General features: G+C 43.6%; 1 protein-coding gene across 19 annotated transcripts in view; it reads left to right on the forward strand.

The window, feature by feature from the left end:
* The window catches only part of ABI3BP (ABI family member 3 binding protein), a 674,363-nt gene that overhangs the window by 172,861 nt on the left and 482,687 nt on the right, over nt 1–18,815 (forward strand). For all 19 annotated transcript variants that reach the window (XM_077296740.1, XM_077296741.1, XM_077296745.1 and 16 more), the window contains exon 2: nt 3,615–3,794. In XM_077296740.1, the coding sequence (XP_077152855.1) occupies nt 3,615–3,794 (180 nt within the window). The remainder of the gene's footprint in view (nt 1–3,614; nt 3,795–18,815) is intronic.

The raw sequence follows: 18,815 nt of genomic DNA on the forward strand, positions 1-18,815 counted from the left end.
GTATAATTTTAGGAAAGTCTTGAGCTACGAGTTTTCTTTGAATGGTGTATTTTTATATTCATAGATTTACTCTATTATTATTGGTGTTGAACCAGCAAATCTATAAATGATATTAAATATATAAACGTCATACAAAGCCAACATTTTATACTGATTTTTTATCATTTAAATAAAGAAAATCAATGCAAAAATACATAAGCTAAGTGTTCCTTACACGAGAACTGAGATGCAGTACTGTGTGTTGCTTGGTTTCCTACATATTGTAAAAGAAAATCAAAATTACATTTGTCATTCATAAATCCAAAAAATGTGCATATTTCAGGTTTTTGGCACAATGTACGGTACTTCTAAACATGAATGATAACCTTGTGTTGTTAGAAAGGTATGTCTAGTAGTTCAACAATTACTTTTTTTGTAAAGTATTGTTAATACAACAATTGGGATAAATGTATTTAATTGCATTTATATGTACTCTATCAATGAGATGTAAGCAGTAAGGCACCATCCTATTCACTTTAGATGCAGTATGTCCAAAGCAAAGAGTTATATCCTTGAGACATTGGGATTTAAGTGTTAGCAGCAATTCTGATGTCTAGATAAACAGTCCAGACAGCTGCATTCCTGACCATAAAACAGGTGGAATATGGACAAAAAATATATGAATTGGAGTGGTTTCAAGCACACTGTTTTGAGTCAAAGTAAAAAGTAAATTCCAAAGGAAATATAAAGAAATGGCTTAATCCCTCCAGAGGTATTTTTGCTTTTGCATTTTCATTTTTTGCTCCCCTTTTTCCCAGAGCCATAACTTTTTTAATTTTTGGTACAAATAGCCATATGAGGGCTTGTTTTTTGCAGGATGAGTTGTACTTTTTAACTACACCATTGGTTTTAACATAACCTGTACTGGAAAACAGGAAAAAAATTCCAAGTGCTGTGAATTAGCAAAAAAGTGCAATCCCATAGATGTGGTTTGTTTGTTTTTTTACCATGTTCACTAAATGCTAAAACTGACCTGCCATTGTGATTCTTCAGGTCTTTACGAGTTCACAGACACCAAATATGTATAAGTTCTTTTTATTTAAGTGGTGAAAAAAAATTTCAAAGTTTGTTAAAAAAAAATCACGCCATTTTCTGAGACCCGTAGCGTCTCCATTTTTTGTGATCTCGAGTTAGGTGAGAAGTTATTTTTTGCGTGCCGAGCAGGCATTTTCATAGGTACCATTTTGGTGTAGATACGATCTTTTGATCGCCCGTTAATGCATTTTAATGCAATGTTGTGATGACCAAAAAAAACGCAATTCTGGTGTTTTGACTTTTTTTTCATTACACTGATTGACGACCGGTTTAATTCTTTTCTTATTTTGATAGATTGGGCGATTCTGAATGTAGTGATACCAAATATGAATTTGATTTTTTTTATTGCTCTATTTTGAATGGGGCAAAAAGGGGATGATTTGAACATTGATATATTTTTATTATTTTAATATTTTTTACATTTTTTTTACTTTTTGCATGCTTCAATAGTCTCCATGGGAGACTAAAAGCTGCAGTTGCCTGATCGACTCTGCTACATACAGGCAATGATCAGATCGCCAGTATGTAGCAAAAATGCTAACTTGCTATGAGCGCCGACCACCGTTCTTGTCTCACAGATTGTGGAGAAGAAAATCTTCCGTAGTCCCCTGAGTGAAATTATAGGCACATTGTGGTACATTATTGGTTCCTAGATGCCTATATATGCTTACATATTTATCCAGTAAGATCTTATGGGTAGGGACTGTTCTCCATTTATCTCACTGTTTATTCATCGGTGTTGAATCGTAATTTCTCTTGCTAGTTACTTTCTCAGTTGTGTAAGGCTTTATTATTATATTTACACTACACAATTTAACAATAATATCACAGATTATGGTTTCACAGTATGGATTTTGGTACTATTATGAGCATATGTCTTTTTGCAAAATAGTGCTTATGGGAAACATGGATGCTGGATGAAAAATACGTACCGTATATACCGAGATTTTCAGCCCACTTTTTTGGGCTGAAATTGCCCCTCTCGGCTTATACTCGAGTCATACCGGGGTCGGCAGGGGAGGGGGAGCGGGGGGCTGTCTAAAAATACTCACCTAGTCCAGGCGTGGTCCCTGCTTCCCCGGCGCCGGCAGCAGCAGCTTCAGCTTCTTCCTGTACTCAGTGGTCACATGGTCCCGCTCATTACAGTTAATGAATATTCGGCTCCACCTCCCATAGGGATGGAGCCGCCTATTCATTACTGTAATCAGCAGTACCATGTGACCGCTGAGTACAGGATGAAGCGCTGCGGCGTCGGGGAAGCAGGATCTACACAGCGGCAGGACCAGGTGAGTATACGGGGAGGGGAGCGCAGCGCTGCGCGATAGTCACCTGCTCCTCGTTCCGGGCGCCGATCTGTCTCCAGCAGTGATGCTGAGGTCAGAGGGCGCGGTGACGTGGTCAGTGCGCGCCCTCTGCTGAACGTCAGTGCTGGAGACAGATCGGCGCCGGAACGAGGAGCAGGTGACTATATGGGGCCATAACATTCCTGCAGCACTATATGGGGCCATAACATTCCTGCAGCACTATATGGGGCCATAACGTTCCTCCAGCACTATATGGGGCCATAACGTTCCTGCAGCACTATATGGGGGCCATAACGTTCCTGCAGCACTATATGGGGCCATAACATTCCTGCAGCACTATATGGGGCCATAACATTCCTGCAGCACTATATGGGGCCATATCATTCCTGCAGCACAATATGGGGCCATAACATTCCTGCAGCACTATATGGGGCCATAACGTTTCTGCAGCTCTATATAGGAGCATAATGTTTGTGTAGCACTATATGGGGAAAGTGTCTGTATGGGGCCATAATTAACGTTTGTAGGGCACTACGGCATATGGGGCAAGTGTCTGTATGGAGCATCTTATAGGGCCATAACGTTTGTGCAGCACTATAAGGGGCAAATATCTTTATAGAGCATCTTATGGGGCCATAATCAGCATTTGTGCAGCATTATATTGGGCAAATGTGTCTATGGAGCATCTTATGGGGCCTTTATTAACCTTTATGCAGGATTATATGGGGCATATTTTAATATGGAACATCTTATGGGGCCATAATGAACAGTATGGAGCATTATATGGGGCTCCTGATTCAATATGGATATTCAAAGACACTTACCCTACTGATGTCTCAATTAATTTTACTTTTATTGGTATCTTTTATTACTTTTGACATTTACCGGTAGCTGCTGCATTTTCCCCCCTAGGCTTATACTCGAGTCAATAAGTTTTCCCAGTTTTTTGTGGCAAAATTAGGGGGGTCGGCTTATACTCGGGTCGGCTTATACTCGAGTATATACGGTATTATATGATTAAAGACCAATTCAAATGAAGATCAATTACCATTACATCATGCCTCTTTTTACACTCCTAAATGGTAAATTTACATTAACCATGGTTATGACACTGGTTAATAAGTAAGATCTGTCAGTTATTGGAAAACAATAGATACAGCAGTAATTCCACATGTTACATGTAAGTAATAGCATTGTCGTTATATATTAACCTTAATGTACATGTCTTTCTTGCAGTGAAAAAACTTAACATGAAGGCCCATATTAACATCACTGGTGATACACTGACAATGAAATTTCACCGGCCAAACCAAAATATCAAGCTTGAAGGCTTCATTCTGGGATATGGCAGCAATTACTTTTCAAACCAATATATCCAATGGCCAGATAATGGGAAGTCATATATAACAGATGTTGGTAAGTTGTTATTTTTTTATGAAAATATATTATCTATCATTTATAGTATTTTGCCATAGGACAAAGTTTCCCAAGGAAGTTGGTTGTATATTATGCTAACCACAAGTAATAGGATTTATAGGGTGCAATGAAAAGGGTTTTTAATACTAAAATGAGTTAGTGCTTGTTGAGCTCTAAAAAACTGCATATAGACTAATACCTGTCATATGTGCAGTAAGTTGACCATGAATATGACTCTACAATATAACTTGACTTTCCAAAACCAACTGTTTTGTAAGAGAAATACATTGTTCTCATTTAAAGTTTGTGTGTATAAGCTGTAATGTATAAACATAAAGATGGATATGGCTTGGGGTAGAAACTGTTTTCCATCATTTTTTTATAGTTTAATTTCCACTCATTTATTTCATGACTGCTCTGTAAAGCATTATTATGTCATGGGACCTTCCTTGGTAGCAGAAAATATTTTTTTCTGTCATGCATGTTGGCAAAACTGTGACTCTCAGCAAAGTTGTGATTGGGCTGCTTTAGTTTTGAGCAGCTGGATAGAAAAATATTAATCATTCACATCCCTTGTACCCGTGGTCTGTGGAAGTGACTATAGACACCCGTGTTCTCAGACAATATTACACATCTTGCACTTATAGCCGCATTTAAAGTAGAAAGTTTACAACTAAAGTTATGTTTTATTGGATAATTAAGTAAGCCTTCAAAATAAGTTTGATTTCTTCATCACTATGTTGTTACTCATGTAGACAGCTTGACTCCAAACCACATTGTTTCATACACAACACAGGCATTCGTGGGTGTGGACCCACTGCGCGACTGGCCAGTCTTACCCTGGAGGGGTTACCTGGCCTTCACTAGCACCTCTGATAGTTAGGATAGCCTTGCGCCACAGGATAGAAACCAGATGCCACTCCGACCCATGGGTAAGAGCAGATATACGAGGTACAGAAGGGGAGAGACATAAGCATAGTCAGAAGGTTCAGGGTCGGGGCACGCAGCACAGGTTCAGGATACATAGCCATGGTCAGGAGCAGAGAGATAAGACAGGGCAAGAAGACCAGCCGGGTCAGTAACAGGAGGGATAGGCAAGAAAACTCCTTGACTGGGAACTAGATGCTAGTAGAAAATTGGAAACTTAGCTTAGGCAAAAGTGTGGAGGGCAGAGATGCCTGATATAGCACTTGCTGGTTGGTGATTGGCTGGAGAACCCAACCCTCAAGGACACAGCTGGGTTAAATTCCTGCAGAATCTGGCTGTGCCCATCTATAACCATGTGGAAACAGGATACAGATGCAGCAATGCTGTAGGTTACTGTGAGGATATGGCCGCTTAATAAGACTATGGGATGAATGGACGTAGAGCGGCGTCAACAGCTCTAAGACATAGAGACTTTTTCCAGCACGAAGCACCAGTTACATCAATATTATTGTAATTTAATAGTTAATTTGCTTGATGTTTATTAGTTATTTGCTTGCTCATCAATTCATCCTCAGGAATCAATGTTTCTATTCAGTGGCAGCCAGCAGAGGAAGGCGAGCAGGCTAGATCTTATGTAAACCTAAGGCCAGACTCTATCAATCTCATCTGTATCAAGGTCTCACTCCCATTGTACGCCTAAACCTAGGCCCATTGTGTGGTTGGGGACAGTAGACCCAAGGGAGCCGTCACAACGGGAGGTCTCACATACAGTCCCAGCTATGGAATTTGCTTTGTTCTGTGAGCTAAAAGAAAATGTTTAAGGAGGATGGAGAAAAAGACATAGAGTTGAATCAGGCAGTTGTTGGGGGACAACAAAGTGAGAGGATCCAATATGGGATGGATGGTCTATGGAGTTCTGGAGATCGGTTGCCGGCTGGAGGGGTATCCATGAGCAATGGTCGTGATATCCATCATCAGGAGGAACATAGGCTGGGACTGCACACTATACCGGCTGGAGATACCAAAAGCTGTGGGCCATCCAAAAGTTGGGAGACAGTGGGTATCACCTGGAATGGGGCCAGTGGAAGTACCATTCTCAGATTGGGAACTTGTGGACTGAGGACATTGTATTTTGGCCATCTACATGGATTTGTTGAACAATCATGGATGTATGGAATAAAAATAGTTGCATCGTTAACCTGCCTAGGTGATTTTTATAACCCACATCAGATCCTCACAATTACAAACTCAGCAAGTCAACCTGACATGAAGAGAAGGCATGCGAGTTACTGAGGTGACAGAAGCCCCCTTATGCCACCCCTTTTTTGTGGCCAGACTAGCAGAGGCTCTTCTCAAAAATGGCACGGGCGAATTTGCTTTCAGCAGACTCCCCAGATCTCTCTTTTGAGCCAAAGTTCTTCACTTCAAACACATCTGAGGGAATCACAGGGACAGGTGGAACTGACAGAGCAAAAGGGACCCAGCAGGATTGTTTCTGGAGGAAACTTTTAAATAACTCATGAAAGAATAAAGTTGCATTAAAACCAAGCGCACCATTGTTTTTCCTGTGAAATTCTCAATAAGTTTGATGTGTCACATGACCCTCTTCCCATTGGAAAAAATTAAGTTGGATCCAAAATGGCCGACTTCAAAATGGCCGCCATGGTCATCACCCATCTTGAAAAGTTTCCCCCCTCCCATATACTAATGTGCCACAAACAGGAAGTTGATATCACCAACCATTCCCATTTTAATTAGGTGTATCCAACCTAACAGAAAACAACCTCAAATCATTTTTGAACACCCACCATATTTGACTGTAGGTACGGTGTTCTTTTCTAAACAGTAGAATGATGTGCTTTTCCAAAAGCCCTATCTTGGTCTCATCTGTGCTCAAGATGCTTTTGCAAAAGGATTTTGGCTTACTCACGTACATTTTGGCAAATTGCAGTCTAACTTTTTAATGTTTCTGGGTCAACAGTGCAGTTCTCTTGGGTCTCCTGACATAGCATTTCATTCATAGGTCAAGATAGTTCGAACTGACACTGATGCACCCTGAGTCTGCAGGACAGCATAAATTTTTTTGGAACTTGATTGGGGCTGCTTATCCACCATCCGAACTTTCCTGCGTTGCCACCTTTATTAATAATAATAATAATAATAATAATTTGTATTTATATAGCGCCAACATATTTCGCAGCACTTTACAATTAAGCGGGGACATGTACGGACAACAAATTCAATACAAGTTAAGACAATTTAAACAGTGACATTAGGAGTGAGGAGAGATTTAGTTTAAGATAGAGGGAGGACATGATGTTAGAGACAGCAGGCAGACAATCCTTGGTGTTTTGAATTAGGGTAGGGGTGATGTTAGGGGAAGAAGTGTATAATTGGGTGTCATCAGCATAGAGATGATACTGGAACCCAAATCTGCTGATTGTTTGTCCAATAGGGGCCGTGAGAGAAGAGGAGGGGGCCTAGGACTGAGCCCTGCGGAACCCCAATAGTAAGGGGACAAGGAGAGGAAGAGGAGCCGGCAAAAGATACAGTGAAGGAGCGGTCAGAGAGGTAGGAGGAGAACCAGCCGTGACGTAATTTCAGGTCCTGATGCCTATTTCTGCATTCAGGACCTGAAATTACGTCACGGCTTGCTGTGATTGGTCGCGTTGCGGTCACATGGGCGGCACGCAACCAATCACAAGCCGTGACGTAATTTTAAAAATGCGCGCGTTTCCTGCCTCCCGTGACGTCACGGCTTGTGATTGGTCGCGTCGCCCATGTGACCGCGACGCGACCAATCACAAGCCGGATCGTAATTTTAAAATCCTGAATGCCTAGAATTAGGCATTGAGGACCTGAAAATTACATCACGGCTTGCTGTGATTGGTCGCGACGCGGCCACATGGGCGGCACGCGACCAATCAGAAGCCGTGACGTCGCGGAAGGAAGTAAAAGCGCGCATTTTAAGCAAAGAAGGCTCCCGGTTCCCTCGGTACGGTCCAGGCTGCGTCGGAGAGGTGAGTATAGCAATATTTTTATTTTAATTCTTTATTTTACACATTAATATGGATCCCAGGGCCTGAAGGAGAGTTTCCTCTCCTTCAGACCCTGGGAACCATCAGTGATACCGTCCGATACTTGAGTCCCATTGACTTGTATTGGTAACGGGTATCGGTATCGGATTAGATGCGATACTTTGCCGGTATCGGCCGATACTTTCCGATACCGATACTTTCAAGTATCGGACGGTATCGCTCAACACTATTCACCATGCTTAGAGTGTCAAACACAGACACAATGCAAAGATTGAGCCAACTTCTCCCCTTTTTTCTGGTTTCAGGTGTGATTTTCATATTGCCCTCACTTGTTACTTGTCACAGGTGAGTTTGAACGAACATCACATATGCTTGAAACAAAGTTGTTTACACAATTTTGGAAAGGTGCTAACAATTTTGTCTACACCATTTTTTGGCGTTTAGTGTTAAATTATGTCCAATTTGCCTTTTTTTCTCAGTTTTTTTTTGTGTTGTTGCAATTCACAGCAACACATGTTTTTACAAAATGGTCTATGGGAGTAGTGGAGCACCATTTACTGTTCTTGAATATGACAATTTCACATAGGGCCTGAGTACTTACCTTTTGCAGAATCCAAAAGGAGTTACAATACTAGACTTAAACTAAAGCTAACCCCCCCCCCCCTCCCACTTATGGGCATGTACGTCTTTGAAACATTAGGAAATCTATATCTTTACTAATGAAATTTGTTGCTCCATTACTGAAAAAAAATCTATTTTTTATTCCACCTGCAAATGAAAATCGCTTCCAGAGCCTCTGTCTCCCTGACACTGTTGTGAATACTAGAAGAAGTGATATTTATGCAAGTTTTACTATTAATGGATTCAGGGGTTACCTTTTAACAGAAGTCAGATCTGTTTGGGCAACTTTCCAGAATGAGAATAAAGTTTTCATTTTTTTATATTGTAAGAGGGAAAAACAAACAACACTGACTATGTATTCACTACATTTGTGATATTACTAGGAAATAATGTATTTTCATAGCAAATAAACTTGCTAAGCCTTGATGATCCATCCTTTGTCCTGGGCAGGCTAAGACTAAGATCCATGCTATGCTCATAAATAAATGTCTTCTTTGCAACAGACCAGTTATAAATTACTCAAGACTTGACCTGTCCAAGATTGCAGGATTCCATTTTTGTTTTGACCTTTTTCTGGTGAGCCTTAGATCTTTGTTCTTTGCACATAAACATCTGTATCTATGCTTTGCATAATGATAGAGGGGATGATTGAAATTAAATCGCTTAAGGTTACAAAGTTAGTATGAGGCATGTTGCTATCTACTCTATGCCTGCAGGTATATCAAATTATCACATGTCCATTGATCTAAATTTGCTACTTACTGAAAGATTAGTGACTGACCTGCTGACCTTAACACAGTGTCCTGAAGGTACAGTGCAGATAATCAGGTCACAATGGTTGCTTTAGAATGTTCATTATAAATTATATAGCATAGTGCATGGGTCAGCAACCTGCTGTTATGAAACTGCAACTCCCAGCAAACCCTAACAGCTGAAGCCTGTCTGGGCATGCTTGTAGTTGTAGTTTCACCATAGCTGGAGTGCCGCAAGAAACTGACTCTTGATAGTAATGAAAAAGAACATAAACTAATTTTTGTAGTTGGACAAATACGGTACTTATGTGATCATTACTGAGGGATTAACTACTAACACTTGAAGAAAGTACCATAACAGTAGAAGACCATGGATCTTTAACACTGGCAAAGAATGCCAATTATTTCCATTCAGAATCTTGTATATTGTATTTTGATTTATGGATATGTAACACGGGAATTCCAGCTGGCTCGCTTTCTGTAGTCACCTGCAAGCTATTAAATGACTGATGATGCAGTTAGCAAACAGCTAAAGTTGTAGTGCATAAAATGTACTGGATATGATTGAAATAATTTTCCATTCATTGTGCTTATTCAGATGAGCATATATTCTATGTGCTATGAGCCTATGTGCTGTCCGTGTGCACCACAGACCGTACACAAAGAGCCTATGGACCCATTGTAGCCAGTGTGCCAGTGCGCATGGCTGATTTTCCTCAAAGACCAATGATCTGCACGGAAAAAAATCACAGCATGCATTACTATTATCCGATTTAGGCTACGTTCACATTTGCGTTGTGCGCCGCAGCGTCGGCGCCGCAACGCACAACGCAAACAAAAACGCGGCAAAACGCATGCACAACGCTGCGTTTTGCGCCGCATGCGTCCTTTTTTCTATTGATTTTGGACGCAGCAAAAATGCAACTTGCTGCGTCCTCTGCGCCCGGACGCGGGCGCCGCAGTGACGCATGCGGCGCAAAACGCAAGTGCACCGCATGTCCATGCGCCCCCATGTTAAATATAGGGGCGCATGACGCATGCGGCGACGCTGCGGCGCCCGACGCTGCGGCGCACACCGCAAATGTGAACGTAGCCTAACACAGCAGTCTAGTACATGTAAATATCAAGCAGCTCCTGCACTTACCGACTATGTGGACGGGCAGCTACAAGTGAGCCCATCACAACCGAAATTTGCAGACGTGACAGACCCACGTTTTATTACAGTTGTCTGTACCCGGCCTTAAGATAATCTCAAATTATCAAATCGGATCTAATGCAGATCATCCATACAGCTTTTCACAGATAAATTGCAATTTACATAGGAAACTGTTTCTGGTCTTGTAAAGTTTATTCACTGCTTATGTATAAAAAAGGATTGCAATGCGAATAACTTACAGATTTAATGCAAAATCAGGGGATGGTCCAAAACCAAAGTTGAAGTTAATCCTAAATGTTTATCTATTTAATCTAATCCATTTTCCAATATGTTTTACTTATATATATGCCTACTGTTCCCACTCCACTCTATCTTCCTATGCTGTTTTCTAACTTCTGATAATTCACTTGTGCCTCTCATCCTGGGTATTCATAAATGGATCGTCATTAAATACGTTGACATATAGTATGAAATTCAGTTAGTGTCAGACAACCCCTTTGAGTGAAAACCCCCCCTCAAAGGTAAGCAAGTAAGCAACTCCTTTAAGGTCCTTTCAGGCATGATCATTTGCTGTTCAAACTGAACTGTGACGGAAGCTTAGAAACAAGCCATAGTTATGTTGTGCATTATGATGCAATGTTCTCAAAATTACAGCAAAAAAATGCCCTTACTGACAGATTTCTGAGGTAAACACTTTGATGTATCAACCTCTTAATATGTTTCTTATTGTCTTGACCTCTCCTCAGGTAAAGTAGAGCTCAGGTAGGGCTTCCCCTCAGACACACGAAAGTCTTTGCTCCCATAGACAGCAGTACATTGACAACAAATGATGCAAAGTGAGTAGAAGCTTGTATTTCTAAAAATCCAAATTTTTAGTCAGGTAGCATGCTACACTATTTGAGATCCATGGATTACACATGACTGTCCTGCCATGTGTTGTGTGTGTATTTCTATATATGTATATATAATTTTATTCTCTTTGCTCCTGTAACATAAATATATCGTGATAATTTTGACACTAGATTGTCAAAAGAGCATCCATCTTATGTATAAACAGGGCTCTTCAGATTCACCGCATGATCAGCTCAGAGACTAGACTGAGCACAGAAAACTCCTTTTCTGAGGTAAATGTGACAAAATACCTCACATGCTTACTTCAGGCTCACTCGTGCCATTTCTCTTAGGTACATTTTTTATATTATATTAGTTTTTTGTGTTTTCCTTCGGGACAGTGAGTTTTAATTTCAGTAGCTTACTACCAATGACTTTGCATGAAATTTTATCTAAGGCCCCTTTCACACATCAGATTTTTGCCATCAGTCACAATCCGTTGGCTTGACAAAAATTGATGTGACGGATCCGTTTTTTCGACGGATCCAACTGGGGAGGCTGGCTAAGGGATCCTAAAAAAAATCGGAGCATGCTCAGTTAAAAAAAAACAAAATCCGTCACCGAATCCAGTGCCCATAGGCTTCCATTCTAGCAAACGATGGACAGCGATGGATCCGTCGCTGTCCGTTTTTTCGACGGAGACAGAAAACATTACCGTCTCCAGCCGCCGGACAAACAATTTTCAATGGATCCGGCAAACAACGGATGAAACGTGAGGCCATCCGTCACAATCCTTCGCTATTACAAGTCTATGAGAATAAAACGGATCCGATGGCATCAGTCGCCGGATCCAGTTTTTCAAAATTCGATGGATTGCGACTGATAGCAAAAAACTGATGTGTGAAAGGGACCTAAGGATGACATTTTTTATACATTGCATACACATATAAAATGTAACAATTGGCTTAGTCAGCACCACCTAGCATGGCTATATTATTGTACAGTTACAGGTCTCAGAATCTATTGCTCCAGTTATATGTAGTCCTCTATTTTCTTGTGCCTGGTTTTGCCTACTTATCAGAGATGGACATATTATTGGTGCAACCAGTCCCGCCGTTCAGGAGCCCAAAAGTTAAGGGGGTCAATTTCCACCTCCAAAGCAGAATCTCGTTCTAATGATAGTCTATGGGAAATTTATGCTGTGGGGCAGAGCGTCTCCACATCGTAATTAGACATGCTGCAGTCTATAAAGACACACCGCATGTGCGTGTATGTAGGTCTGCCGCCTGCTTCTCTGCATGCATAGTGGAGATGGGATTTCATGAAATCCCCTCCACTATGCTGTAACATCTGGACGCTGCGGGTTTGACGCTGCGGCTGTACGCAGTGTCAAACCTTCAGCGTTTACTGACCGTGGAAACACAGCCTAAGATATTAGAACTAGGTAGGTGTAGGTGCCATACAATGTACCAAAGTCTTGGGAGCCTTTAGGTTTGCAATTTATCAAATAGAGCAATGTGCTGCCCTGAGCATTACACTAATGAATATACTTAAAGGGAACCTGTCAGCAGGATTGTGCTGAGTAACCTACAGACAGTGTCAGGTCGGTGCCGTTATAATGAATAAAATGATACCTTGGTCGATGAAATCCATCTTGTGGTTGTTGTTTAATTTTTATTTTCAGTTTTGAGTTAATGATATGATTGTGCTAGTTATCATAATGAATACTATATATATAAAAAAAAATTAAAAAACCCTTCTGCAGGCAGGCCCCGGAGGTGGTACCTGCGCTGCAGCATGACCACACATGTAATGTGTATATAATTTATTTGTTTGAGGTTATCCTGAAATTCATAACAACAAAAAATAAACGTTTGAAAATGAGGCAGGCTCACCATTTTCAAACAGAATTTTTTTTATGAATTTCAGGATAACCTTGAACAAATGAATAACACATTACACATGCAATCATGCTGTAGTAGGGGATTTTTTTCCCAACACATAAATATATATAAATATAAATATATATATATATATATATACTATATATATATATATATATATATATATATATATATATATATATATATATATATATATATATATATATATATATATATATATATATAGTATATACACCGTGTTCCAAATTATTATGCAAATTATATTTTTCTTGGATTTTCCTAAATGGTCAGTGCAAATGACAGTCAGTCTAATAAAAGTCATCGCCCGTTAGATTATACATCGAATTTTATTGAAGAAACCTCCCAATGATAACAGTATAATCTCCAAAATGAATAAAAACTCAAAATGCACTGTTCCAAATTATTAGGCACAGTAGAATTTCTAAACATTTGAAATGTTTTAAAGAACTGAAAATGCTCATTTGTGGAATATGCAGCATTAGGAGGTCACATTCACTGAACAAAAAAGCTATTTAACTCCAAAACATCCTAACAGGCCAAGTTACATGTTAACATAGGAACCCTTCTTTGATATCACCTTCACAATTCTTGCATCCATTGAACTTGTGAGTTTTTGGAGAGTTTCTGCTTGTATTTCTTTGCATGAAGTCATAATAGCCTCCCAGAGCTGCTGTTTTGATGTGAACTGCCTCCCACCCTCATTAGATCTTTTGCTTGATGATACTCCAAAGGTTCTCTATAGGGTCGAGGTCAGGGGAAGATGGTGGCCACACCATGAGTTTATCTCCTTTTATGCCCATAGCAGCCAATGACTCAGAGGTATTCTTTGCAGCATGAGATGGTGCATTGTCATGCATGAAGATGATTTTGCTACTGAAGGCACGTTTCTGTTTTTATACCATGGAAGAAAGTTGTCAGTCAGAAACTCTATATAGTTTGCAGAGGTCATTTTCACACATTCAGGAACCTTAAAGGGCCCTACCAGCTGTTTCCCCATGATTCTGGCCCAAAACATGACTCCTCCACCTCCTTGCTGACACCGCAGCCTTGTTGAGACATGGTGGCCATCCACCAACCATCCTCTACTCCAGTCATCTGGACCATCCAGGGTTGCTCGACACTCATAAGTTAACAAGACTGTTTGAAAATTAGTCTTCATGTATGTGCAGTGCCCCAGAGTCCTGGTCGTTGCAGTACTGTGGCTCCGCCACTATGGGGAGCTACGGTGCGTCCGATGGCACTGAAGGAGTTCATCTGATCAGGTATCACAGACACCAATATATTTCACAGCTGGGCCTCCGGGGGGAGCTAAGGGTGCTATTCATTAGGCCACTCCCCACCATAGTGGGTAAACTGGGGGTCAGGCAGGAAGTTAGATCAGAAAGCTGACTGGATTGGACGAAGCAACACCTGGTGGCAGAGGGTGTTGTGGAGGAAGAGACAGTAGGGTCTCTGTCAGGGGTGGGATCCTGACAGAGGCTTGGCATTGGAAAGAACGTAACGGGTCCGCGCCAGCTCCGGGAAGCGGCGGGGCCCAAGAAAGGACTAGAAGCGAGATAGATTGTGCTGAGTGAGAAACGAGATCAAGCAATAGGAGAATACCAGTAGGGGTCGTGCTGTAAGACCGGAGCAACACCCTACTGAGGCGCACTACCGGTGGCCGGAACGCCGAGGGAGTATTATAACATTCAGCTTCAAGCAATACTCTAAAAAGCGGCAGGACAGTCAGTCTAAGGCGGGCTGTCTCACACAAATCACCTATGAAGTCTTGGGGGGCACCTTGTGGAGAGGGGCGACTCTAGGGTCCCAGAAGAGCTCCGAGCCTACCCGTCAAACGGGTGCCGTCCCAACCAGAACAGCAGGGAGGGACGGAGGATGATAAGAACATCATTTAATCGAGTTGTGAGGGAACTTAAGAAACAGACACAACGGTTGTGGGGACTTTCCGTAAGCACAGCAGGGGAGGACCACAACACATAGCGCTAGAAGGAAGGCACCGATTTCCACCTGTGAAGAGAGCTCTGGAGGTGCCATCGGACCGGCCGGACTTGCGCAGCCTGGTGAACCGTATTCTGGACTGAGGACCCAGAGATCTTCAGTAAAGAGGTAAAGAGACTGCAACCTGGTGTCTTCGTTATTTACTGCACCGCACCACCACTACCGTCATCCACACCCATCATTCACTGTGCGCCCCACGGCAGGGTCACGGACCGGGGCCTAGCCGCCGTGACAACCCCAGAAGCAGAGACCCGTAGGCCCGGTACCGGGTACCCCTCGGCCCTGTGGCGGGTGGGGGCGCTACAACTTGGCGTCACGAACAGGATCTACTTAAGCCTGAAGAGTCAGGTCATGTGTGTCTTGGAACTGTGATTTATTGTGCTTGGACTGTACTTTATCGCAAAGACTGTGCTGTGCTATTTACCGCCAAAATCCGCCGCCATTGCAGCGCTGAGGAGAGAAGGGGCGTGGAGTAGGCGTAGACAAGCTGGAGAGCGCGAACAGCAATGGCCGCCCAGTCTAAGTATTTCTGTGTCCTGAGGACGTGCCCGTCAACAGCCGAGGTCCGCCTCCTGATCCTGGTTGGAGGGTGGAGACCATGGGGACGGGGCCGCCCACGAAAGAGACCGCGGGAAGAGGACATTGGAGAGAAAGCAAAGATGGCGACACCAGGAACCCCGCGTGGGACTGATCCGATCCGGCCTGAGGCTGCGCAACCCAACACAGCCCCAGAAGCGCCAACGCTACGGGGTCTGACCCTTATGGAGCCACCGGTGGGCCGACCCCCTTTGCCGCTATCTGAGGAGTGTGTGGTTGCGGCCGAGGCCCGACAGCTAGCCCGCCGGCTGGAGGCTGATGCCCGCGTGCTTACTCGGCTAGACCAGCCCACGGAGATCCGGTTGTCCCCAGTGTCCCCTGTTCCCTCCCGCCTGGCTGCGGCTGGAGGCACGCTACAGACGCCGGACCTGAAGATCTTGCCGGACGCCGAACATCTACGGCGTCTGATGGCAGCATGGCGGAGCCGGCCCCAGCCTGCAGAGTCGATTGACTTGGTCAGAGCTCCGGAGATCCCGCTGTCCACTGGGGTGTAGTGGTCTCCTTCAACCCCCAAAATGGACGTGGGGTTATCCAGGAAATCGGGGAGCCGCTACAAATCCACGTGGATCGGGAAGAGGTGGAGCCCTGCAGCGGAAGATTTCCCCGCGACCTGGAGCCAGGTGATGCGGTGACTTACACCAGATGGAGGAGGGCTACGGGAGAGGCTGGCTGGATGGCGCGAGGCGTGCAGCGATGCATTGCCCTCCAGGCTGCTGCCGGAACACCGGAAGAAGATGATCCCGTGGGGAAAGCAGCAGAGCCCGGCCCCGCGGAACCTCGAGAAACCCGGCCTCGCCGTGCCCCGGAAGAACGTGTGCACCTGCCAGCGAGAAGAGCCTCCCGCCGAGGGATTTTATCGCTGCTGGGACCGGAACCGCTTCCTGGCTCACCAGTGCGATCCGTTGGCCTGGTGAGGCCAGATCGGAGACCACCACAGTAAGATTTTACTGTACTTTCTTACTTGTAAATAGTTACTGTTTTATTGCTTTTATGTTGCTGCTAAAACCCGTTCAGGGTAAACTCTAAAAGGGATCCCTTTGTTGACCCGGGATCCCTATTGTTTTCGGTTATTTTCTATTTTTCTACGTTATTTAAAAACTGCTGAAATCATGAACAGTGCATGATCCGAACTTCTTGTATATAGTTTGCACCTTATTAAAGGCGCTCCCTACTGGTTTTACTTAAAGAAGGACTCTTTGCGAAGATACCGCACTGGAACCTTTGCTGAGTATGGACTGGTAGCTTGAGAAGATACGCTACCTCACAGAGACTTGGTCCCCTCTTAAAGGGGATGTTCATTTGCCGCACTTCAATAGTAATATTGCTTAAGACAAGTAGCAATAATGTTGATGAGAGAAAAGTGATGATAATGTTTGTACGAGAAAGTGATATGTGTTCAACTGGTTAATTGTGAAGAAATGTTAATGATGTTATCTGAGAAGAAAAAGGTGAAAGATAGAAGAAGGATGCAGTGGGCCCGTAGGGATAGACGTGGTGTCCAGCATGCATGATAGAAAGAAAGAAAGATAATGAGAAGGCTTAATGTTCAGAAGAAAATGTTTGATAATGTTGATAGATAGTTAGGATAGAAGGTAAACCCCGAGTCCTCATAGGAGTCATGTAGAGATGGCTCAGTGCTCTTGAACTGAAAGTAATGTTATGTTCTATACTGTGTATAGTAGTTGAAAAGGCAGTAGGCCCTGGCTGAACGGGGCGGTCCTGTAACAGAAAGGAGAGGCAGTAGGTCTGGTGCCGATAGGACAGGCGGTCCTGCAGATTTAAAGAAGGAAAATGAAAAAGTTAAAATACCTTATAATGTGATTATAGGAAGGTCTTTAGTGGATTAAGAGTGTATGTCCTTAAAGGCAACGTTAAATTATTGTTCAACAATTTTGTAATTAGTAGAATACCCGGTTGGGTAAGAGAAGCTAATTATAGCATGTTGCTATGATGTTTAACCATGTTTGTAACGTTCAAGTGTCCGTACCTCCCATAAAGGGAAGCCTGTTCAAGTATACTTATTGTTATTACACTCAACAAAATTGTATGTCTTTTTGCTAACTTGTATTGTTGTTTTCTTCCCAGTCCCGGAGTACTGTGTTTAACCAGGGGGGAGTGCAGCGCCCCAGAGTCCTGGTCGTTGCAGTACTGTGGCTCCGCCACTATGGGGAGCTACGGTGCGTCCGATGGCACTGAAGGAGTTCATCTGATCAGGTATCACAGACACCAATATATTTCACAGCTGGGCCTCCGGGGGGAGCTAAGGGTGCTATTCATTAGGCCACTCCCCACCATAGTGGGTAAACTGGGGGTCAGGCAGGAAGTTAGATCAGAAAGCTGACTGGATTGGACGAAGCAACACCTGGTGGCAGAGGGTGTTGTGGAGGAAGAGACAGTAGGGTCTCTGTCAGGGGTGGGATCCTGACAGAGGCTTGGCATTGGAAAGAACGTAACGGGTCCGCGCCAGCTCCGGGAAGCGGCGGGGCCCAAGAAAGGACTAGAAGCGAGATAGATTGTGCTGAGTGAGAAACGAGATCAAGCAATAGGAGAATACCAGTAGGGGTCGTGCTGTAAGACCGGAGCAACACCCTACTGAGGTGCACTACCAGTGGCCGGAACGCCGAGGGAGTATTATAACATTCAGCTTCAAGCAATACTCTAAACAGCGGCAGGACAGTCAGTCTAAGGCGGGCTGTCTCACACAAATCACCTATGAAGTCTTGGGGGGCACCTTGTGGAGAGGGGCGACTCTAGGGTCCCGGAAGAGCTCCGAGCCTACCCGTCAAACGGGTGCCGTCCCAACCAGAACAGCAGGGAGGGACGGAGGATTAGAAGAACATCATTTAATCGAGTTGTGAGGGAACTTAAGAAACAGACACAACGGTTGTGGGGACTTTCCGTAAGCACAGCAGGGGAGGACCGCAACACATAGCGCTAGAAGGAAGGCACCGATTTCCACCTGTGAAGAGAGCTCTGGAGGTGCCATCGGACCGGCCGGACTTGCGCAGCCTGGTGAACCGTATTCTGGACTGAGGACCCAGAGATCTTCAGTAAAGAGGTAAAGAGACTGCAACCTGGTGTCTTCGTTATTTACTGCACCGCACCACCACTACCGTCATCCACACCCATCATTCACTGTGCGCCCCACGGCAGGGTCACGGACCGGGGCCTAGCCG

This window comes from Ranitomeya variabilis, chromosome 3 (assembly GCF_051348905.1).
Source record: "Ranitomeya variabilis isolate aRanVar5 chromosome 3, aRanVar5.hap1, whole genome shotgun sequence".
Taxonomy (NCBI): Eukaryota; Metazoa; Chordata; class Amphibia; order Anura; family Dendrobatidae; genus Ranitomeya; species Ranitomeya variabilis.